Source organism: Physeter macrocephalus, chromosome 21 (genome assembly GCF_002837175.3).
Source record: "Physeter macrocephalus isolate SW-GA chromosome 21, ASM283717v5, whole genome shotgun sequence".
In the NCBI taxonomy this organism is placed as follows: Eukaryota; Metazoa; Chordata; class Mammalia; order Artiodactyla; family Physeteridae; genus Physeter; species Physeter macrocephalus.
Window position 1 is genome coordinate 53,392,770 of NC_041234.1, and position 25,685 is coordinate 53,418,454.

Here is a 25,685-nt window from a genome sequence, read left to right on the forward strand (position 1 = left end):
TCCCTGGTGGTCCAGTGGTTAAGAATCTGCCTTCCCATGCAGGGGATGCGGGTTCGATCCCTGGTCAAGGAACTAAGATCCCACATGCCACGGGGCAACTAAGCCTAGACGCCACAACTACTGAGTTCACGCGTCTCAACAAGAGAGCCCAAGTGCTGCAACAAAAAGATCATGCATGCCGCAACTAAGACCCGACACAGGGGCTTCCCTGATGGCGCAGTGGTTAAGAGTCCGCCTGCCAATGCAGGGGACACGGGTTCCAGCCCTGGTCCGGGAAGATCCCAGATGATGTGGAGCAACTAAGCCCCTGCTCCACAACTACTGAGCCTGCACTCTAGAGCCCACATGCCCAGAGCCCGTGCTCCACAAGAGAAGCCACTGAAATGAGAAGCCCACACACCACAACAAAGAGTAACCCCCACTCGCCGAAACTAGAGAAAGCCCATGCGCAGCAACGAGGAACCAATGCAGCCAATAAATAAATAAATAAATAAATAAATAAATAAAAATAATAGAGAAAACTGGAGGGGGGTTAGGCGGCATATGAGAAAGATTTGTACTCTCTGCTCAATTTTCCTGTAAAACTAAAACTGCTTGAAAAATAAATTCCATTTAAAATGAATATAATTAAAAATCATAAAATAATTCACTTTTCCTCATAGGTCTGTTTAGGTTTTCTAACATAAAAGATATATTAAAACGACCTCTCCATTCACTTTATGAAAATTATGGGGGAGAATAGAATATTTAAAAGTAAACCAGGTACAAACTTCCAGTTATAAAATAAAAAAGTCATGGGGATATAATGTACACCATGGTGACTATAGTTAATAATACTGCATTGCATATTTGAAACTTGCTAAGAATAAATCTTAAAAGTTCTCATCACATGAAAAGAAATGGTAACTACATATGTTGATGGATATTAACTAGACTTATTGTGGTGATCATTTTGCAACATCCACAAATATTGAATCATTATATTGTACACCTGAAACTAATATAATATCGTATGTCAATTATACCTCAATTTTAAAAAGTACACCAAACAAGATTAATTTTATAGCTCCAAATGAAATAATGTTTCCTTCTCATAAACCAGTGGGAGTTGAATAAATTATGCAATAGTTTTTGAAGAGTCTAAACCTAAGGCAACCTAATAATTTGTTGGTATTTTCAGAAAGCCAATATTTCATTTGTTGATTTTCTCTGTTGTTTTTCTATTCTCTATTTTGTGTATCTCCATTCTAATCTAATCTTTAGTATTTCCTTCCATCTGCTAGCTTTGGGTGTAATTTCTTCTACATATCTTCTATATCTGGTTTCTTCTATACCTATAGTTTCTTCTTTTCTAATTAAGCTGTAATGTTAGGTTATTGATTTGAGATTTTTATTCTTTTTAATGTAGACATTTACAGGTATAATTTTCCCTGAGCAATGCTTTCACTACATTCTGTGTTTTTGTATGATATATTCTTGTTTTCACTCATCTCAAAATATTTTCTAATTTCCTTTGTGGTTTCTTCTTTGACCTATTGATTGTTTAAGATTATACTGTTTAATTTCCACATATTTATGAATTTTCCAAATTTTCTTGTTATTGATTTCTGCTTGTGTTCCATTGTAATCATGGAAGATATTTGGTATGATTTCAGTCTTTTAAAATTTACTGATTCTTGTTTGTGGCCTAATATATAGTCTAACCTGGAGAATGTTCCATGTGCATATGATAAAAGTGTGAATTCTGCCTTTGTTAGGTGAAGTGTTCTGTGTAAGTCTGTCAGTCTAGTTGGTTTATAGAGTTGTCCAAGGACTCTGTTTCCTTAATGATCTTCTTTCTGACTGTTCTACTCATTATTAAAAGTGGAGTACTGAAGTCTCCAACTATTATTGTAGAATTGTTTACTATTTCTCCCATCAAGTCTATCAATACTTTCTTCAGGGCTTCCCTGGTGGCGCAGTGGTTGAGAATCTGCCTGCCGATGCAGGGGACACGGGTTTGTGCCCCGGTCCGGGAAGATTCCACATGCTGCGGAGCAGCTGGGCCCGTGAGCCATGGCCACTGAGCCTGTGCGTCTGGTGCCTGGGCTCCGCAATGGGAGAGGCCACAACAGTGAGAGGCCCGCATACCACCAAAAAAAAAAAACCACAACAATATTTTCTTCATATATTTTGGAGCAATATTGTTAGGTGCATATGTTTATAATTATCATATTCTCTTGATGGATTGACCCTTTTATCAATATATAATGTCTTTATTGTCTTTTGTAACAATTTTTGACTTAAAGTCTATTTTTTTCTGATATTAGTATAGCTACCCCAGCTCTCTTTGATTACTATTTACATGGAATATCTTTTTCCATCCTTTCAATTTTTATCTATTTGTGTCTACATCTAAAGTGAGTCTCTTCTCACAGATATAGAGAACAAACAGGTGGTTACCAGTGGGGAGAAAGAAGTGGGGAGGGACCATACAGGGTTAGGGGATTAAGAGGTACAAACTATTAGGTATAAAATAAGCTACAGGGGACTTCCCTGGTGGCATAGTGGTTAAGAATCCGCCTGCCAATGCAGGAGACACGGGTCCAGGAAGATCCCACAGCAACTAAGCCCGTGTGCCACAACTACTGAGCCTGCACACTAGAGCCCACAAGCCACAACTACTGAGTCCGTGCACCAAAACTACTGAAGCCCGCACGCCTAGAGCCTGTGCTCCACAACAAGAGAAGCCACTGCAATGAGAAGCCTGCACACTGCAACGAAGAGGAGCCCCCGCCCGCCACAACTAGAGAAAGCCTGCGCGCATCAACAAAGACACAATGCAGCCAAAACTAGATAAGAAATTAAAATAAATAATAATAAATAAATAAAATAAGCTACAAAGATATATTGTACAACACGGGGAATATAGCAAATATTTTACAAGAGCTATAAATGGATTATAACCTTTGAAAATTGTGAATCACTGTATTGTACACCTGTAACTTACATAATATTGTACAGCAACTATACGTCAATTAAGAAAAAAGAAAATAATGAAAGTCTCTTGTAGACAGCCTATAGTTGGATGGTGGGGTTTTCTTAAAATCCATTTTGCCATTCTCTGTCTTCTTATTGGAGAATTTAACCCATTTACATTTAAGTAATTAGTGATAAGGAAGGACTTATTTCTGCTATTTCGCTATTTGATTTCTATATGTCATATATACTCTGTTCTTTGGTTCCTCCATTACTGCTTACTTTTGTGTTTAATTGATTTTTTGGAGTGTATTCCTTTCTGTTAGTCTTATTGGGCATCTCTTCAAAGTGAAAAATCATTTTTGTCTTGGTACTTTCAAGATTCTCTGTCTGTCTGTCTTGGTCTGGATCTCCGTGTTTATTTTACTTAGAGTTCAATGAACTTTTTTTTTTTTTTTTTTTTTTTTTTTTGTGGTACGCAGGCCTCTCACCGTTGTGGCCTCTCCCGTTGCGGGGCACAGGCTCCAGACGCGCAGGCTCAGCGGCCATGACTCATGGGCCCAGCCGCTCCACAGCATGTGGGATCCTCCCGGACCGGGACACGAACCCGTGTCCCCTGCATCGGCAGGCGGACTCTCAACCACTGTGCCACCAGGGAAGCCCGATGAGCTTCTTGATGTGTAGACTCATGTCTTCCATTAAAGTTGGGAAGGTTTCAGCCATTATTTCTTCATTTTTTCTTTCTGCCTTGTCTCTCTCTCTTCTTCTGCTGGGACTCTCATTATTTGTATATTGGTGTGTTTGTTGCTGTCCCCCAGGTCTCTTAGGTTCTGTTAATTTTCTTCATTCTTTATTTTCCTGCTTCTCCAATTGGATAATTGTAATCAACCCATCTTCATGCTCACTATTTATTTCTTCTGTCTGCTCAAATATGTTTTTGAAGCCCTCTAGTAAATATTTTTCACTAATATATCTTTCAGATCAAGAATTTCTATTTTTTTATATCTTTTTTCTCCCCATGAGTAATGTGTTTTACTTTTTTCCAGCTTTATTGAGATATAATTGACAGATAACATTGTGTAAGTTTAAGGTGCACAACATGATGATTTCATACACATATATATTGTGAAATGTTTGCCACAATAGGGTTACTTAACGCAACCTTTACCTCACATAATTACCATTCTGTTTTTATTCTCTTTATTGATATCCTCTGTTTGGTGATACATAGTTTACCCCGTTTCTTGTATTTTTTGGATATGATTTCCTTTAGCTCTCTGAACATATTTTAAATAGCTGATTTAAAATCTTTTTCTAGTAAGTCCAATGTCTGGGCTTTCTGAGGTATAGTTTCTGTTAATTTCTATGTTTCCACTGTGAATGGGCTATATTTTCTTATTCCTTCATGTGCCGCATCATTTTTTGTTGAAAACTGGACATTTTGAATATTATAATATGGTAACTCTGGAAATCATATTCTCCTCCTTTCCCATTAGTTGTTGTTTCTGCATGTTGTAGGTTATAGTTTTTGCTTAGTGAACTTCCTAAACTATTTGTGTAAAGACTGTATTCTTTGTCATATGTCGACATTGAAGTCTCTGTTTCACTAGCTTAGTGGTCATCTAGTGATATGAGAGTGATTTCCTTAAACACCTGGAGGCAAAAAAACCAAAACAAAAACCCTCTTTCAATCTTTGCAGATTGGCCCTGTCTTGGTACAGTCCTTCAACACTTAGCCAGTCTGTTTACAACTCTGCCTTAGCTTTCACTTCCTGCTTGCACTGAGCATAAAGATTAGTCAGAGGTAAAAGCTTAGAGAACTATTAAGTCTATTCTGAGCATGCATCCTGTTATGGGTATATAAAGCTTTTGTTTCCCAGAGTAAGTCTCTTCTCAGCTTTTGCTCCTAGACTTCTGACACATCTATTGATTGCCACAACAGCAATGTTTTGCCTCAGGCAGCAGTGGCTTGTTCATTTGTCTTTTAACATTTTTGAGGATAGCTGCTTTTCTGTCCTGAATGATTTCTGAGCTGGGCAAAACTGAGGCAAGCCTCTTGTGTCATTTCTTAGGGAACCCACAGACAGGTCAAAACAGACAAACACAATTTCTTGGAAACAAGGTCTGCTCTGCTCTCTTTGGGACCAGCTACCCAAACTGGGAACACAGAATGCCATCTTCAAAACTCTGCCACACCAACATGGGGGGACAGGGCGAGGCTAAAACACCACAAAGTTCTCCTACCATGCTTAAGTTTCCTTTTTCTAAAGGAAACTTTTTCTGATTTAGCATTCACTTGGTTGTTTCAAACCTTTTCCTATTTTCCAGAGTTACAACAAAGTTGATTCTGGCAGTCTTTACTTATATTTTTTAGTGTTTCTGCGGAGGGATGGGACCTCTGAACTGTTTACTCGGTCATTTTTCTATCTTAGCTATTTTTTGTTGTTGTTTGTTTTTTGATTGTTATGCAACATTTTATTTTTAATTAATTTTTATTAGAGTATAGTTGATTTACAATGTTGTGTTAGTTTCTGCTGTACAGCAAAGTGAATCAGTTATACATATATCCACTCTTTTTTAGATTCTATTCCCATATAGGTCATTACAGAGTATTGAGTAGAGTTCCCTGTGGTTATTATTAGTTATCTATTTTATATATAGTAGTGTGTATATGTCAATCCCAATCTCCCAATTTATCCCTCCCCTCCCCCTTTTCCCCTTGGTAACTGTAAGTTTGTCTTCTACATCTGTGATTCTATTTCTGATTTGTAAATAGGTTCATTTGTACCTTTTATTTGATTCCACATATAAGTGATATCATGTGATATTTGTCTTTCTCAGACTTACTTCACTCAGTATGACAGTCTCTAGTTCCATACATGTCACTGAAAATGCCATTATTTCGTCCTTTTTTATGGCTGAGTAATATTTATCTTAGCTATTTTTGGCCCTTCACATTTCCATATAAATTTCAACCTTCACACACACACAAAAATATGCTATAATTTTTATTGGAGTTGATATGAAAATTGAGAGCTTTACAACATTAAATTGTTTTTTTTTTGAGAAAGTTTAGCATATTTCATTTTTGATGTTACTTAGTGTTATAATTCTAGGAAGTAACTTGTAAAGGGTTATTATTGTTCAATGTTCATACACATTTCAACTGAAAGAATTTTTTTTTCCTTAAAAAAATTTTAAAGAATTTTTATTGGAGTATAGCTGAACATTGAATTTTAAAATCTGTGAACAGGGTATATCCCTTATTTGTGTTCTTTATTTATTTATTTTAGCCATGCCACGTGGCATTTGGGATCTGGGTTCCCTGACCAGGGATCAAAACTGTGCCCCCTGCAGTGGAAGTGCGGAGTCTTAACCACTGGACTGCCAGGGAAGTTCCTATTTGTGTTCTTTAATTTCTCTCAACAATGTTTTGTAGTTTCCAGTCAATGTGTCTTGCACATTTTTATTACATTTATTCCTGATACTATCTTAATTTGAATTAACATTTGATAGAACTAGCTAGTCACTATCAGGGAATTCCATCTTCCTTTCTTCTGCTAAGCTGTTATAACTTGAATCTGTCAATAATATGTATGATACTAGAGCAAAATGGTTGTACTGATATTTTAGTATTTTGTATATTATCAAAACATTGGTATTTTATTAAAATCTGAGATAAAATTGTCATAGTCATCTACATGTCCTCAGATGTTGTTACACCTGTAAAAGGACCAGGAACTAGAATTAAGGATCCCTTGTATGTCTGGCTTGAGTCTTTCCAAATAGAATGAATAAGGAAGAAAATCTTGATTAAAAGAGGTGAGGAGGGGTCAGACTTGTGAGAATGAATTTGACCTTTGAGGGAAAGAAAGAGAGGTAAGAGGAGGAAATCTAACCATGGAGGAAGAGAAGCAGTTGGGTTTCAGGGGTCCTGGAAACCTGCCTCCATCATTTTTCTTTTTCACCTCAAATTTCCCTACTATCTTCTCTTTTGCTTTCTTTTTTTTTTTAAAGTTTTTGGCTGCGTTGGGTCTTTGTTGCTGCACACGGGCTTTCTCTAGTTGCGGCCAGCGGGGGCTACTCTTTGTTGCGGTATATGGGCTCGTCATTGCAGTGTCTTCTCTTTCGCAGAGCACAGGCTCTAGGAGCATGGGCTTCAGCAGTTGCAGCAAGCAGGCTCAGTAGTTCTGGTGCACGAGCTCTCACAGGCTCAGTAGTTGTGGTGCACAGGCTTAGTTGCTCCACGGCATGTGGGATCTTCCCGGGCCAGGGATTGAACCCAGGTTCCCTGCATTGGCAGGCGAATTCTTAACCACTGCACCACCAGGAAGTCCCTATCTTCTCTTTCTGTTTCCATAAAGGTTCTCTACCTCAATTCTAAGAAGACTATGGAAGACCTTTGGAATTAGACAAAGGCTCAAATTGGTTCTAAGGGATATACAAATGACTAAGAAATAAGAGAAAAGATGTTCAGAGTTACTAAAACTTGAGAATTGGTCATTAAAATGAGATACCTTAGAAGACTTCGTAAAACAGGCAGAGGGATAAGAATGGTAAGAATATTTTTAAAGTAGTACATTTTTGTTCATTTAGAAATTGTCACATACCATGTAACTCTTTGGATATGATTTGGGATATAAATGACTCTGACTTGAGATTCTTTTAAAAGTACTAAAATGATACTATACTGATAAGAGTAATTTGGCATTTCAGTACTTTAAAAATGTATCTTGTGAAATAATCAATCATCCTTTAAAATTTCAATTCCTGTCACAGAAACCTCTCCCTTTCCCTCCCACCCAACCTCAAGAAAGTGATCAAACCCTTCTCTGTATCCATGATATAAAACATATTTTCCCAATAGGATTGCATTTGTTTACATGTTTGTTTCCACCACAAGACTGCAACTTGAGAGTAAAGGCTTTTTTTCTTTACTCAATCAGTGAAAACTTACTGAGTGTGTACTATGCATGCATTTTAGAAAAGGAGTATACAGAGATGAGTAAGACAATGTCTCTGTTCCCAAGGAATTTACAGTTTATGGGAGGGACAGGGCAATTACAAGATAGGATAACAGAGATGCACTGAAGAAGAGAGGAAGGGTATAAAACCCAAACTGGGAGGTCAGGAAAACTTCCAGGAAGCTATAATGTTCGAGCTGTGTTTGGAGGGAGAGAAAATATTGCATTCATTTTATTTGATGATCATAAAAAGAACTTCAGACCCAAAGTTCTCTAGGTACAACTGCTAGCCACAGAGCCACAGCCAGGCATTATAAACTGGAAGGTTCAGACCAGATGTGTCATTTCTGAGTCTGGGTATTTGGTGGAGCCAACACATCTTTGTTTGTTTGTTTTTTTCAGCTGGAAGTCATTATTTATAAAGCACTCAGGAATATACTCATCACTGATTCTGAAGGCAGGGTTTATCTGCATGTTCTTAAATTGTCACCCAAAGAGCCTGAAGACCATACTCCAACATTCCCACCATGAGTCATACTCTATTCAGCTGTAATCATTTTCAGGACAATGATCAAATACAAAGTGGTGTCAGTAAGGATATGCTAATATGGGGTTGGTGAAAAGGCAATAGTATTTGTCTTAATTTTGAGTTGTGGTAAAATATACATAAAATATACTTTCTTTACCAGTTTTAAATGTATAGTTCAGTACTGTTAAGTTCATTCACACTGTTGTGCAACCAACCTCCAGAATTCTTTTCATCTTGCAAAACTGAAACTCTAATTATAAGCAACAACTCCCCATTCCCCCTTCCCTAAATCCCTGCAATCTAGATATCAGGAAGCAATCAAGACAAGAGTAACTATGGTTTCCATTTCTCCAGGGAGTAATTTGTATCCTGAAGTGAAACTTAATCCATAGGAAATTTGCAGCTAAATAGGAAACCTGTAGGAATTTCCTTGTAATAACCTTCAGTAAATTGCTTCACCTCTCTAGGGCAGGTTTTCTTTAGCAGTCAAAACGAAGGGAGTGACTAAATGGTATCTAAGGTCCCTTTGGTTTTGACTTTCCATAATATTAGCATACTATTACAGTTGTTCATCTCATCCTTGCTCAAAATTGGGCAGAACCCACTTAAATAAAAATCTGATAGTAACATAATTGTTTCAAGTGTATTCTTTCTAAAAAAATATTTCAATGAATATTATTAAACAATTTTCAGCTATAATGGCTTCCACAAGCATTTCATAGCTTCTTCAGAAATCTGACTACAAAACACCCTGCATTTCAATTGATCTAATTCAACACCAAACCTGAATATCATAAATGATATCCATTCAAAACTGAAATACATCTTTAATATTTTACATCATAGAACAGTAGTGCTGAAAGGAACACTGAGGTGGTTTAATCCAATGCACTCACATTAGAATAAAGAAACAGGTCCAGAGAGGTTCACTGATTTGCCTATGGTCACATAGCTAGACAGAAACAAAGTAAGGACTAAAAGCTGTTTAAAAGCCAGATTTCTTTACTTCCTGTCCAGTGTTTCTACTCCATATTTGCAAATGTACTGCTGCCCAGTCTTATATAACTTGATAATCTGTCTGGGTAACTGTTTCAAATTAATTAGTGCCAAAAGGGAATTACCTAGTCACAGCATTCACTGACTAGGGCAAAATGTAATGAACCATTGAAAACAGTCATTCATTTACTTATCTTGGTTGTTTTGACTAATCTAATGGGTGACAGCATTAATGAAGGATAATGTATGGAATCCTGGAAGAATGTATCTCAGTCCAGAAATACCTAAGTAAATTGGCCTATCAAATTCACTGTCATTAGGACAATAAGAAATTTAACTATAATTTCAAAATGGTATGTCCTAATATTACAATTCTAGTTTAGTGTTTTAAATTCACCTCTCCTTAGTTGTTAACCAGAAACTCAGAATTTAGATTGTAAAATTTTATTGATATGATCAAAAAGCAAACAGCCAGACATTTGGTTACCTTTGCCACTACAATGTGTCATTTTAAATAGTATTTTTAAATGCATAACAAATAATATTTAAACCTTTACTAGAAAAGTTAATTAAGAGTCTACTTAAGGCACTTCAGATGAAAGCTAATTTCAACATTTCCACAAAAGTAACACTATTCTAAGTGTAGTAAATCTGCTTTCTACAGATTTTAGCCAGAATGCAACTTCTCTCCTTAAAGAAGAATGTGCTCTTAAGAGACAAAACTAATACCAAAAAACTGTCATTCTTTCAATGTTCGTTGCAAATTATCTGGAGCTATACATTTTACATGGCAGTAATATTCCCCTGGTTAGTATGTACAAATCAGGGTAATTCATACAAGTCTCATAAGAATCACAGCATAAATTTACTTGGCCTGAGACAAGTACAAGAACAGCAGATAAGGAATCCAGAATCATACAATTTACAGTGGAGTAACAAAAACAGGCTCCACTAGAGAGTAAATATCCCCTCACCCACCAAATCTACTAACAAAAACAAAAACAAAACCCCCACATACAACATTTCTTCTTAGGCAATTATATCCATCTCTTTCTTCAAACCTCTATTATATAAGACTTCCAGACCACGTGGGAGAGTTATTAGATGGTAAATAGTAGCAGGCAGTCACAGTATTATTTTAATGTAATAATACTTCTAAGATTTCTTTAAAATTTTTTCCATTATCAGAATTCTCATATTTCCATTAATAGTGGCATTTCTGGATACTCTTTATAGCTATGGGTGAGGTTATAGCTAGATCTAATGATAACCATCAACTTTCATTCTTCGCAGAAATTTGGTTAGCACATACGGTTATTTTCACTGACAGAAAAAAAGATAAAACTCAAAACTTCTTCAAATGATTAGTTTGTTCTCCACTTAAAGTGAGAAAATGAAGGCTAAAATAATAGCAAAAAACAGAACAGCTTTCAAGAAACATTTACTTTCTATTCACAGGCAACAGCTTAATATTTCACGATTTTATTTTCCCAATGTAGGGGAGTCCTTTTCCTAAACACAAGGGTTAATGAAATATGTTTCAACTGTAATACAGATATCAACTTAACCAGATGAACCTAGCTTTTTCGCTTAGGTACAAATGAAGAAAGTGACGAGCTCTAATTTGCAGAAACATTTTAGACCATTTAAAATTTACACTGATTTTAGCACTAAGCTAAATTTTTATTAGAAAGGGGCCCACCTTAAAAGAAAACTAGGGAGACAGAATGAGCCTGAAATCTTTCCAAATACAGGTAGTTAATACCACACTCATGCAGAAGTCATAATCCTGCATTTAGAGATACTTCTTAATGTCTACAGCTACCAAGAAGCATAGTTTGCACTGCATTTCAGGAGGAAAGATGGAGGAGGACTGGCTAGTCTTTTTTTCTAAAGTCTAGACATGTACTCTGAAGAATGGTTTTCCATTTTCAGAAGACACATAGCACGTATGATTTCTCTACCCAAAAGGAAAGATGTGCAAAGTATACACATCCATGCAAAGATGGAAAAGTTAAGAATGGATTCTTGATGTTATTATCAGAACTGCCCCCCACACCTTTGGATAAGATAATTAAAAAATCAGATGGTCAAAAGTTAACTAAAGCAGTTTTGAACCTTGTTGTACCTAAAATGAAGTAGTAGTTTTAAAATATTTTTAAAATATTTAATTCCACTAAATTAAATATTCCACAAAGTTTACTGGGAAGGGAAGGTTAAGAGGAGAATCATATTCAAATACTTCATGATTTTGATGGAAAATTGCTTCTTAAGGCACTATACATCTTCTTTGGTTAAATGATTAACTATTTTAATCACTTGAAAAAAAGAGGTAATACAAAATACACAAATTGCATTCTTCTTTTCACACACACGTTTTTCATTTTTTCAATTTCCATTACTCCAGTGTCTACATATCTCTGGAATCCTTTTTAACTCATCAGAAAGCTGAAACAAAAATATATACCAATCTATTAGTCTCTGAAAGAAAAGTAGTCTTTACTTCTAATAAATATCTTGATTTTTTCAGATCAAAGAACGTTTGGGTACATGTATAATAAACTTTGAGTATCAATCACAAAAAGTGAAAAACACTGAGATATTGAGGTAGTCTTAGGAGAAAAGGAAATAGAAATAACTTCGAGTTAAAATATCTCCTGGAGACACCAATTAATAACTGAATCAACCACGGTGATCAAATAAGTAACAGAAGTCCCAGCTTCTGGGGAGCAGAAGATTACTCTTGCATCTCAGCTAGTATTCTATAGGGGATAAATTATTTTAAAATGTACATACACAGAAGAATAAAAGTATAAAGCTGGAGGATTATAAGTCAAGGATCAAAGTTCTAGTAGGTTTTGGTCTTAAAATTAAATATGTTTGCAGAAAATGCAAAAGAAGATTAAGTTGTTCACTAATCAAAATGCATTTAGGAGTGTTACAATATAATGAACTGATCAGGGAGTGTTTCAAAATTACCTACTAAAAACTTGTGTTAAAAATACGAAGAATGAATGTGTCTCAAAAATATCACTTGGGCTTCCCTGGTGGCGCAGTGGTTGAGAGTCCGCCTGCCGATGCAGGGGATACGGGTTCGTGCCCCGGTCCGGGAGGATCCCACATGCCGCGGAGCGGCTGGGCCCGTGAGCCATGGCCGCTGAGCCTGCGCGTCCCAAGCCTGTGCTCCGCAGCGGGAGAGGCCGCAACAGTGGGAGGCCCGCATACCGCAAAAAAAAAAAAAAAAAAAAATCTTGATATACTCTACCTTTAGCGTTCATGGTTATACAACAGGACAATGTTGTATTAAAAGAATAGGAATTATAGTAAATGGCACTCATTATAAAACTAACTCACAACATTCCCCATTGTGTACTGGTACATTTATTTTGGCTAGTAACAGAATAAAACCAAGAATTTATAACCAGGAGAATAATGTCTTCCCTGAGCCTTAGAGATCTCTATGAACATTTCAAGCCAATTAGACCTTCTTAAACACTCTTTCTTATTATACACTCTACAAACTGGATTCTAATCAAATGTTCTGTTTATGCCAGCTAAAGAGCCTGAAAAGTAGAGAGAGAAGTTTTAAAAAACATTAGAAAAATAATTCTGTCCTCAAAAACACATAAAGTATGCAGATAAGGAACTGTAAGAGTAGATAGGGTATAAAATGTCCTAATCATTATGTGTTTGATAGATTTCTAGGTTAAATTAGGAGATGTCAGAATAACCCTGAATGATGTTCCTGATAAATCACATGCTATTGTTCATTGTATCATAATTATTTTTAATTTCTATATGCAACATACCTAAATTAAAGCCTACCTCTTTGCTTTAGAAGCTAGAGTAATTTGGCGATATAGTCAAAAAAATTATAAAGCATCATCAACTCTAATCATTGTAAGTATAGATAATCACTATATAAATGAAAAATAATCATACCTATATGGATATCCATGATATTTAGATCTGAAAATAGAGAGCATCCAACTGAAGAATAATACAACGAGTCCAATACCAGCCACACACATTACTGCAGAAAAATAAAAGGAGGGTAAAATGAGCATGTTAAGCATAATAAAGAGCAAGAGCATAACTTGTAGGCTATACTTCCAAGAGTAGAAAGCAAGGGCTTTAATTTACTGGTAAATCTAAACTGTACAACAAATTTCATCCCCATTCTTATATCTTCAGCAGTCTGCCTTCTCCTTTAATTTGCTCCAGTACAATATAATAGAATAGTTCCATTTACATACTTATGTAATTTAATTGTATGAAATAATGAATTTCATTAAAGCCATCACAGTCAAGAATTTAGTGTTAAATACACTGTTTTATGACTGACAAGAAAATAACTCACTCACTAATTAAACTTTTAAATCCTTAGTATGGCCTTATTTATTATTGATAAATATTCACTTAAAGACATGAGGCAATATCATTGTGAAAGCCTTACTTGAAAGTATTTTATTCATTCACCGGTAACTACACTGCTTGTATGAGGAACTCCTTCAAAATGGATTCCTCATTTGAATTATGAGGGGAAAAAACCCGCCCAGATTTCTAGCCCTAAATTGATAGCTGTCTCCATTAATCCCACATGCTCTGGTTTAGCATCACAGTTACCAACCTTAACTCTAGATGCTGACCCTACAATGCTCAAGTATGATTCCCATAACATGAGGCTCTTTGAGTCCCTGGACTAAGACTGGCTAAGAAGCATAGAGGGAGGGGTGTGGGAAAGCATGTGTGCTACAGCAATGGAAGCTCCAGGGAAACTGGAGCTCCATATTTATTGGCCGATACCAAAACCAACTTTTAGTTTTGTTATACTTAGAGAATAATTCTTTTTCCTTTTAAAATTTTCACACAATATGATTAGGGGCCAAAATGTAAATGTTAAACATATTTTTTCTGAGTATTAACACATGCTCTTTGGAGAAGTCTTTTTTTTCCTAATCAAATGCACACATACATGTATATATACAGTTTCACTCTGAATATATATTTGTACTCTACTTTTTTCACGTATCTAAGAGTGCTTCAGGTAGTTCTTGGTACATAATAGGCGCTAAAGCAATATTTATTATTACTATTTGTGACTATTTCATTAAGTTAGAGTCTTAGAAGTAGATCAAATTGTGACTATTTTAATATATGTCATCAAAATGTTTTACAATTTAAATTCATGCCAGCAGTGTAGTACCCAGATGGCCTTTCCCCAATAATGAATACTGAAAGAGGCAATTTTTCAAATGTCAGGAATGAAAGGATGTATAGTGACTGGATAAAAAATTGTTACATTAGTTCTATTTTTCTAATATGTAAAAATTCATTTCAATTCAGCAAAATACGTATCTCCCAAATTTAAAATCCAATGTCATCATCTTTTTTCTAGAAGAAAAAGTAAATAGATGTATTAACCTAGGTTAATTTTCATGACATTTAACTCTTTAACCATAAAAAGAAAACTCTTAGACTGATTTCATGTTAAGTAAATTAAATTACATTGTTTGCATTTCTTTGTAACAAATATCAGTGTGTGAATATTCTAATATATAAAAAGTCTATGCAAACCAATAGGAAAAGGAATAAGACTCTAATACATAAATGGTAAAAGACAAAAAGATATTTTACAGAAGGGAAAACAAAAACAGCTAATAAACATCTAAGAAGATATTCAACTATACTAATAACCAAAGAAGTACAAAATAATGTATTTCCCCCTTATCTGATTAGCAAATATACACAAACACATTTTTAATGAGGTTATCTAATGTTGATAAAGTTACAGTGAAACAAGCATTCTGAAATACCACTGGTAGGAATCTAAATTATTAAAACATTTGGGGAAAGAATTTGGCATTGTCAGCTTAAAACATCAAGATAATTGAAAATACTCATACACAGGACCACACAGTCATTCTACTTTAAGGAATTAATATAAAAGAGGATAAAGTTTAATATGCACCATAATAGTCACTAAATAAGTATAATGAAAGTTAGGAAAAAAGTAAACACTTAACAAAATCAGAATGGTTAAGTAAATTATAAACTATAAATTAAAAATTATGGGGCTTCCCTGGTGGCGCAGTGGTTGAGAGTCCGCCTGCCAATGCAGGGGACACGGGTTCGTGCCCCAGTCTGGGAAGATCCCACATGCCGCGAAGCGGCTAGGCCCGTGAGCCATGGCCGCTGAGCCTGCGCATCCGGAGCCTGTGCTCCGCAACGCGAGAGGCCACAACAGTGAGAGGCCCGCGTACCGCAAAAAAAAAAAAAAAAAAAAAAAAAAAAATTATGTATGGGAAAGTATTAGTGAACTATTTTAACTCTGGTTCAAAAGGGGTGGTATAAGATTCAAAGTATTATACATACAGTTGAAAAGATGTTTTTACAAATGTAAGGAACTTATATTACGTTAAAATTATTAGCTTTTCAATGGTGGAATAATGGGTAACTCTCCCCCGAAATGTTTCATTCTCCTATTTTCCCCCACTTTTTCTACAATGAGCACATATTACTTTTAAACTAGTAAAGAAGTAAAATAATATAACTAAGAGGGGAAGTGATTAAAAGGACATTCTTTTTTCTGTATTAAAGGCAGAATTGCTACATTTCGGCATATGATATGACTTACTCTTTCGCTTTCCAATATCCATGTCAGATGTAGCAGCTTCACATAAAAGCACCATCCCTAAGGTAACCCCACCATCTTAGAAAAATTGTTTAAGGAGAAATTCACACAGACAAAAATGACATACACTTTAATATTCCTAGAATAATATAGAATGAACAAATATATAAACCTTCTACTCTCAATTACAAAAAATTATAACTACATAATCTGGTGTCTACATAGTACAACAATTATTTACTATGAAGATATAATTTTAAAAATTAAGGTTAGAAAATTATTTGCACAAATAAAAACTGATATTTTAAACAAATATCTGATATTTCTTTTTAAATACTGTCTGATATCAGTATTTAAAACTGATATTTAAACTCATAGATGAAATATGAGTTTTCCTCTAAAATTGTACTTTGAAATAAACTTCTGGAACATTCTTCCCACTATTGCGCCAATCTCATACACATTTAAAAAATTAAATAGCCATTTTGAATATTTCAACCACCCTCCAAAAAAGAACACATTTGAGGGCTTCCCTGGTGGCACAGTGGTTGAGAGTCCGCCTGCTGGTGCAGGGGACATGGGTTTGTGCCCTGGTCCGGGAGGATCCCACATGCCGCGGAGAGGCTGGGCCCGTGAGCCATGGCCACTGAGCCTGCGCGTCCGGAGCGTGTGCTCCGCAACGGGAGAGGCCACAACGGTGAGAGGCCCGCGTACCGGGAAAAAAAAACAAAACACACTTGAAATGTACACCATTTAAAGAATAGCAACTAATTTTTATTTGAAAAATAACTTATCAAAATTTTCCAGAATTTCAACAATTAACCTTTAAAGCACAAATTACTACTAAACTACCTAAATTGTCCTATTCTAATAAAAAGAGAAAATCCTGCGAGCCATAACCTCACTTTTATTCAGCTTAATATAGAAGCTATATAAATACAAAATAGACTTACTCATGCAAAAGGTAACACATGGCATGGCAGAACAGTAAAATAAGAAAAATCACATTTTGAAACAAATAGAATGTGTTCTAGTAGAAAAGAGATTCACCCTGCAGTTTGGTGAATACAAACAGCAGTTTAAAATGCTCATATTAATTATGCATATACACATGCACATTGTATGCTACCTCATGTGGGTATAATTAAACAGAAAGGGACATAAACTCATTCATGTGTTTTGTTGCTTAGCCAAGTTGTCTTCTCCAGTGATTATTTTTTTTCTTACTGGGGTTCTTTGCATGCATGTAAGCATAAAGACTGATCATTTCTATAGGCTTTGGCTATAGGTACTCTGATTAATGGTTGAGACTTTTGTTTTTGGAATGGTTTGTTTCTGTATCATGGTCTATGAGCTTTCCATCTTACAGTATACCACCAAGGTCCAGCTATCAAGAGCTATGATGCACTTCCATATGTATTGTTTCATTTCATTTATAAACTCTTTAAACTTTTACTATTATACTTTTACTGCCTATTATAGGGAGGCACTATTAGTTGGAGTCACAAAGTTAGAGGAAATACAGACCATTCCTTGGACAAGTTTACACTCTAGTGGGGGGATACAAACAATAAATAATAGATAATTACATAATCATGATGACATGTTACCCTGAGAGAACTAAATAGAAAATAAAGGAGGTGGTATTCCATAACATACAGGAACTAGGCTATTAAACAAGCTACTAGGGGGACTTCCCTGCTGGTGCAGTGGTTAAGAATCCACCTGCCAATGCAGGGGACACGGGTTTGATCCCTGGTCCGGGAAGATCCCACATGCCGCGGAGCAACTAAGCCCGTGCTCCACAACTACTGAGCCTGCGCTCTAGAGCTCACGCACCACAACTACTGAAGACCGCGTGCCCTAGAGCCCGCGAGCCACAACTACTGAGCCCACGTGACGTAACTACTGAGCCCATGTGCCACAACTACTGAAACCCACGCGATCTAGGGCCTGCATGCCGCAACTACTGAGCCCATGTGCTGCAACTACTGAAGCCTGCACACTTAGAGCCCGTGTCCGCAACAAGAGAAGCCACAACGAGAAGCCCCTGCACTGCAATGAAGAGTAGCTTCCGCTCACCGCAACTAGAGAAAGCCTGCATGCAGCAACAAAGACCCAATGCAGCCAAAAATAAATTGAAAAAAATTAAATCAAAAAAATTAAATAAAAGAAATAAACGAGCTAGTAGGTTTGGGGTTCAAGATGGCGGAGTAGGAGGATGTGAGTTCACCTCCCCCAACAAACATATCAAAAATACATCTAAATGTAGAATAATTCTCCTGGAAACATAACTGGACACTGGCAGAAGAAATCCTATACAACAAAAACTGAAAGGAAGATCTCCATTTAACCAGGTAGGTCAGGAAAAAAAAAAAGGCGTCGGGTCAGGACCTACCCCTCCTGGAGGGATCTGTAAGGAAGAGAAGGTCCACATGGGCGGATCCTCACCCTGGGGAGCGAGCAGGTCATGTCACAATCTGGGCATCCCAGTCCTTGCCTGCTAGGAAATCTGCTGGGACAGACAAAAGGGCTAGAGAACCTTAGACTCTACTTGCAAGGAGCACACGAGTGATGGCTTGCTAACCATCAGGGCGGAGTGAGCCCTGCACTGATGTCTGTCACCACATCACAAACCCAACCTGAAGGGGCGGACACCCCAGCTGTGCTCACTCCATCCTACAGCCTGGCGTGAGATCTGGGCAAAGACTTGGTCTAGCTACGCAGAGACAGACCAGGTTGCATAGGGTGGTACCACAAGAACATGCAGCAGCTAAGCGCTGAAATCTCAGGAAGACAGGCCCTGGGAGAGGACTCATCTAGCTATGCAAAGACTGCCTGGAGGGCCTGGGGTGTGGTCCAGGTGTACACAGACGTTCCTATTGCAGTGGCACCTAGGCTCTGGCAACTCCACACCCTAGCTTGCTCTAGATCTGGGGCAGACAGGTCCTGGGAGAAGATTGCCACAGAGGCAGCCCAGATCTCTCATGGGAGTGCAGCCACCTCAATTCCTGCAGCCACAATGCTCCAACCGCCACAGCCTTGCACTAGATCTGGGACAAACACAACAAAGGGATGCAACCTTGTACTGCTTCTGAGAGGAACTGTGGATAGCTACACAGGCAGCACATAAGTCCTCTGTGACTGCATAGGCCTCACTTGCTTCAGCAATCACCTCCGCTGGGGCAGGGCACGCATTCAAGGGCAGTGGAGCCTGATTGAACCCGACCCTCAGGGTTTCTATTCCAGAACTGGGGAGCAGACCCTGCCCCTAACAGGGTAGGGATAGCCATGGAGCAGAGAGGAAGCCCACCTCATATCCTGCACAGTCTCTAGATACTCCAACACCAACCAAAACCCCCATCAAGGGGATAATGACCAGCACACCCTGAGGAAAGACGTGGCTGACATCCACACCAAAACCACCCTCGCAGCAAAAACGTTGGACACACACAGTCTACACCAGGATGCTCCCACTTAAAAACACCCCTTTAAGACCACAGTAGATAACTGTTTCTCCTGAAATCATAGAGACAGAGAATGTTAAGTAAAATGAAAAGGCAGAGGAACTACTCCCAATGAAAGAACAAGAGAAATCCCCAGAGAAAATAAATAATGAAACAGAGCTCACCAGTCTACTAGATCCCAAGCTCAAAAAGGTGGTAATAAAAATAACTGAATTAAGAAAGATTATCGGGCTTCCCTGGTGGCACAGTGGTTGACAGTCCACCTGCCGATGCAGGGGACACAGCTTCGTGCCCCGGTCCGGGAAGATCCCACATGCCACGGAGCAGCTGGGCCCATGAGCCATGGCCGCTGAGCCTGCGCATCCGGAGCCTGTGCTCCGCAACGGGAGAGGCCCGCGTACCGCAAAAAAAATAGAAAGGTTATCGATAGAAATGCAGATCATTACAACAAGGAACTAGGTAAAGAAAGGATTCTAAAGGCAGCAAGAGAAAAAGTCAGTTACAAGGGAACCTCCATAAGGCTATCAGCTGATTTCTCTGCAGAAACTTTGCGAGCCAGAAGGGAGTGGCATGATATATTCAAAGTCCTGTAAGGGAAAAACCTGAAATCATGATAGCCAGCAAGATTATCATTTAGAATAGAAGGAGAGAGAAAGAATTTCTCAGACAAGCAAAAACTAAAAGAATTCAGCAATACTAAACCTACCCTAAAAGAAATACTGAAGTGTCTTCTCTAAATAGAAAAGAAGCAAGGATCTATAGGAAAGGGAAAACCACAATAGGAAAGGCAAATATATAAAAGGGTTTAAGATCACTTAAATAAACCAGTACATAGATTTAACAAACAATTTAAAAAATTTTAAAAGTGACTGTAACTACAATAAACAGTAAAAGGTTAAGCATGAAGATGTTAAAACAGGACATCAAAATCACAAAATGTGGGGGAGAGGAGTATATGCATATAAATGAATATATATATATAAATATATATATATATATATATATATATAGGATAGGCCGAAAGGTTCATTCCGTAAGAAAAATGTTTTTTCCGTAAAATGGCTCTAGTAGCACTTAGTTGTCTTTAACTTCATTTGAAACAATTTTGTTAGACTGTATGTGACAGCTGTCATATCAGCATGCATTAAAAAAAAACTTACCAAAATTGGTGAATTTTTGTGTAGCCATTTTAATATTGAAGATGGGGGAAATAGCAACATTTTCAGCATATTATGCTTTATTATTTCAAGAAAGGTAAAAACGCAACTGAAATGCAAAAAACGGTTTGTGCAGTGTATGGAGAAGGTGCTGTGACTGATCGAACATGTCAAAAGTGGTTTGCAGGGCTTCCCTGGTGGCGCAGTGATTAAGAATCTGCCTGCCAATGCAGGGGACACGGGTTCGAGCCCTGGTCCGGGAAGATCCCACATGCCACGGAGCAACTAAGCCTGTGTACCACAACTACTGAGCCTGTGCTCTAGCGCTCACAAGCCACAACTACTGAGCCCATGCTCCCTAGAGCCTGTGCTCTACAACAAGAGAAGCCACCTCAATGAGAAGCACACGCAGCGCAATGAAGAGTAGCCCCCACTCGCTGCAACTAGAGAAAGCCCGCATGCAGCAACGAACACCCAATGCAGCCAAAAATAAAATAAATAAATTTATAAAAACAAAAAAAGTGGTTTGCAAAGTTTCGTGCTGGAGATTTATCGCTGGACGATGTGCCACGGTCGGGTAGACCAGTTGAAGTTGACAGCAATCAAATCGAGACATTAATTGATAATAATCAACGTTATACCACGTGGGAGATAGCCGACATACTCAAAATATCCAAAACAAGGGCTGAAAATCATTTGCATCAGCTTGGTTATATGAATCGCTTTGATGTTCGGGTTCCACATAAGTTAAGCAAAAAAACCCTTCTTGACTATATTTCCACATGTGATCCTCTACTGAAAAGTAACAAAAACGTTCCGTCTTTAAAACAAATTGTGACAGGCAATGAAAAGTGGACACTGTACAACAATGTGGAACAGAAGAGATCGTGGGTCAAGCAAAATGATCCACCACCAACCACACCAAAGACCAGTCTTCATCCAAAGAAGGTGATGTTGTGTATATGGTGGGATTGGAAGGGAGTCCTCTATTATGAGCTCCTTCCGGAAAACCAAACGATTAATTCCAGCAAGTACTGCTCCCAATTAGACCAACTGAAAGCGGAACTCGATGAAAAACGTCCAGAATTAGTCAATAGAAAACGCATAATATTCCATCAGGATAATGCTAGACCGCATGTTTCTTTGATGACCAGGCAAAAAGTGTTACAACTTGGCTGGGAAGTTCTGATTCATCCGCCATATTCACCAGACATTGCACCTTCGGATTTCCATTTATTTTGGTCTTTACAAAACTCTCTTAATGGAAAAAATTTCCATTCCCTGGAAGACTGTCTTTTATTTTTACTTAAAAACCAAAGGCACTTTTTGGCCAACCCAATATATATGAATCTATGTACAAAACAGAAACAGACTCGTAGACATAGAAAACAAACTTATGATTATGAAAGGGGAGAGGGAGGGAGGGACAAATTAGGGTTATGGGATTAACAAACACAAACTACTATACATAAAATAGATAAGCAACAAGGATTTACTGTATAGCACAGGGAATTATATTCAATATCTTGTAATAACCTATAATGGAATATAATCTGAAAAAAAACTGAATCAGTATGTTGTACACCTGAAACTAACACAAATATTGTAAATCAACTATACTTCAATAAAAAAATAAAAGAGCCAGTAGAAGAAAGTACATTATATATGATGAAGGCAAAGATATTTGTATAAAATGAAGCATAAGTATAGAATTGTGGAAAAATGTTGGTTACTTTGATTATTATTGTCCAAGCTATATTTAAATAATTTCTTTGCCTATTGAATTAGCAGTTTAAAAAAATAATACATAACGATGGTTAGGACTTGCCAGGGAAAGCAGGGCACATATATATTTCTGGCAGCAAACCTCCCTACCCCCCCGGCCTTTTTGTTTTGGCCGCACTGCGTGCTATGTGGGATCTTAGTTCCCTGACCAGGGATTGAACCCACACCCCCTGCACTGGAAGCACAGAATCTTAACCACTGGACCGCAGGGAAGTCCCTCCTACCCTTAAATTTAAGCAAAAGCCTTTTGGAAAACAATTTGGACAAAACACAAAGAGCAATAGACAGATTTACACACTTTGTTTCATACTTCTGGAAATTCAGAGATATGCCAATTATTATTATTATTTTTTGCTGTGACACATGTCTTGCAGGATCTTATTTCCCTGACCAGGGATCAAACCTGGGCCCCCAGCAGTGAAAGCCTGGAATCCTAACCACTGGACCACCAGGGAATGCTGTCAATTATTTTTATACCCAAGAAAACATTCTTTCCAATATTCACCAACAGGAGAATAATTGAATTATAATATATCCTTATAAAGACATTGATAATGATGACTATTTTTCCTTTTCCTTGCCAATATTTTCTTATTGCTCTGTAATTCTCATGCACTTTTGTAACTTTGAAGGCCATATACAATTTATTAAATGGTTATAATACATTAAAAAACCAAACTGTGTGTGAAGTATGTCTATAACTATAAAAAATGGAACTCCTCTTAGTCATCTAGATGATGGGATGACAAGGCAGGGCAAATGACATTACCATCAAGTCACTGGGCAGATTCTCTAACAGCCTGGGCTACAACTGATTCCAATATGTCAATGTTAGGACCTCTTGGCTGAGAAGCACAACTCTAGGAACATTACATTTATTCACCTTGTTGATTTGCTCCGCAGAGTCACTGTTTATGCATTCAGGTGGGTAAACTATGATCAGTAATACTAAGAAATGTAGACTGCTACCTATCTGATATCACTGTTACCTATTCTGCAGCTTACAGAGACATCAATTTTCAGATGTGAGAAAGTAAAAATCTGCCCTGCCATTCGAGAGGATGGGCCAACACACATATAAAGTAGCTGCACAGTTTACAGGAAATAATATTTCTCCCTAGGACATGCTGCAGCTGTAAAATGTCAAAATAAACCCTGTCTTTGAGTAACTACAGATTTCTTACTCAACGAGGAACCTTGTTCTCTAAAATCGTAGACTGATTCAAATTATATCAGTAAGAAGGAAACATTCCATTCTTGACTGGAGGATCTAAGTTACTCAATTTACAAGTACAATTTCTAAGTAGCCTCAATTTACAACCAAAGTACAGAGCTTTAAAAAAGGAGTTTCTGGGTTTCCCTGGTGGTGCAGTGGTTAAGAATCCACCTGCCAATGCAGGCGACACGGGTTCGAGCCCTGGTCTGGGAAGATTCCACATGCTGAGGAGCAACTAAGCCCGCGAGCCACAACTACTGAGCCCATGTGCCACAACTACTGAAGCTCACACGCCTAGAGCCTGTGCTCTGCAACAAGAGAAGCCACCACAACAAGAAGCCTGCGCACTGCAACAAAGAGTAGCCCCGCTTGCCACAACTAGAGAAAGCGCGCATGCAGCAACAAAGACCCAACGCAGACAAAAGTAAATAAATAAATTTACTTTTTTTTTTTTGAAAAAAAGGAGTTTCTGAAGACAAATTCCCAAATTTATCTGAACGGTGTAGTTCCCAGAAAACAGAACCCTGGGTCCACTTCACAGTCCAGACCTGATTCTGATCCCTTTACACTTAGCCTGGCTTTGCTTTGAGCTCATCAAAACATTGCTTCACTTACATTTCATCTAAGCTCCACCTTTCCTTAAATCCTATAACAACTCTATCTTTCCTTAGGTAAGATATCCCATGGTCCCTCTGATTTGTAGTCTCCTTTGTAGCAATGATCCAATAAACTTGGCTTTATCAGACTTGCAGGTTTGTCCCTGGTAGTCTTTAGCTGATCAGGCTAAGACAGATGACACAGTAATATGATTCCAAAGATATTATGACTTGCACTAATAAGAGAGCAGCCTCAACCAAATGCGGTAGAATGTGAGAAAACAGACAAATTAAAATGTGGCACCAAGAACTTATTGTAAAGAGGATACTAAACAGAAGAACAATGTGTGTTTCAGCTACAAACTGGGCTTGGCTGCTTCCATGGATATAATTCTGGGGGAAAAAAGGACAAAATTTAATCTTTAAATATACATTAAATTTTGGTGATTTAATCCTAAAATTGACTACTTTCAAACACTATGAAATTAATAATTCACCTGATGTATGTAAGCATTGGATCTGTGGCATTCATCAGTAAAAAGTTTGATTAAAATGAAAGCTATTTCTGTGTTATTTATTATTATTTGTACTTATATTTATTTGTACTTATTCACTGTACTTATACTATGTTTTCAACAACAGAATATATGAGAAAACTAGTTTTTCAGTGTAGAAGACCATGAGGTACAATAAAATAAACTCCATGAAAACAGGGACTACGTTTTTCTTATCACTATACCTAGTAATACCTAGTACAGTGCCTAGAAAAGATAGATGCTCAAGTACTTGATCGTCTATTATATTTAGTTGAAGGCTAACTTTCATTCTTAGCCAGCTTACTCAAAAGAACTACCCAATGGGATAAGGAACTTCCCACTTTTAAGAGTACTGCACAGCTTTTTAGCAATTGAAGCTCATTAATACAAAGAGATTGAAAAGTCAAAACTAAATCTAGTTCCTTCATATGCTGGCACTGATCTCACAGGATAATAATAATTAAGGTTAACTTTGGTATAAGATTAAAAGAAATCCTGGACTTTCCCTTACCACATGTCCTGTGTGGGGATTCTTATGAGCATATGGTGGTCCTCTTATATGGTTCCACATTTGACCAGATGTCATAGCAAGCACAAAACACTAGGAAACAAAAAGTAATGAAATACTCATATAACATGGTGTAGCTGTTCCCACTTTGATTAGACTCATAGGTGTATGAAAATGGCATCCTCTCCAGTGATATATGAAATAAATTTTTTCAGATAAATGATAAACGATAAAAGGCTTATATTTCATCACAAGAATCAATAATATTTACTTTGAAAGGAAAACACTGTTTTAAAATTATAAATAAACTGACACAAGTTTAAAATTGAATATTGAAAA

At 37.3% G+C, this 25,685-nt stretch overlaps 1 protein-coding gene across 2 annotated transcripts in view; it reads right to left on the minus strand.

Annotated features, from left to right (window-relative positions):
• MAGT1 (magnesium transporter 1) overlaps positions 1-25,685 on the minus strand; it is a 65,287-nt gene that overhangs the window by 1,817 nt on the left and 37,785 nt on the right. Inside the window, exons 6-10 of one of the 2 annotated variants that reach the window (XM_007121307.4) lie at positions 25,350-25,439; positions 24,632-24,695; positions 16,085-16,159; positions 13,390-13,480; positions 9,891-11,895 (exon numbers count right to left, since the gene is read on the minus strand). In XM_007121307.4, coding sequence (XP_007121369.1) covers positions 11,880-11,895; positions 13,390-13,480; positions 16,085-16,159; positions 24,632-24,695; positions 25,350-25,439 — 336 coding nt within the window. In that variant the 3' untranslated portion in view covers positions 9,891-11,879. Of the gene's footprint in view, positions 1-9,890; positions 11,896-13,389; positions 13,481-16,084; positions 16,160-24,631; positions 24,696-25,349; positions 25,440-25,685 lie in introns of those variants that run through there. The other variant, XM_055081680.1, reaches the window with a different exon arrangement.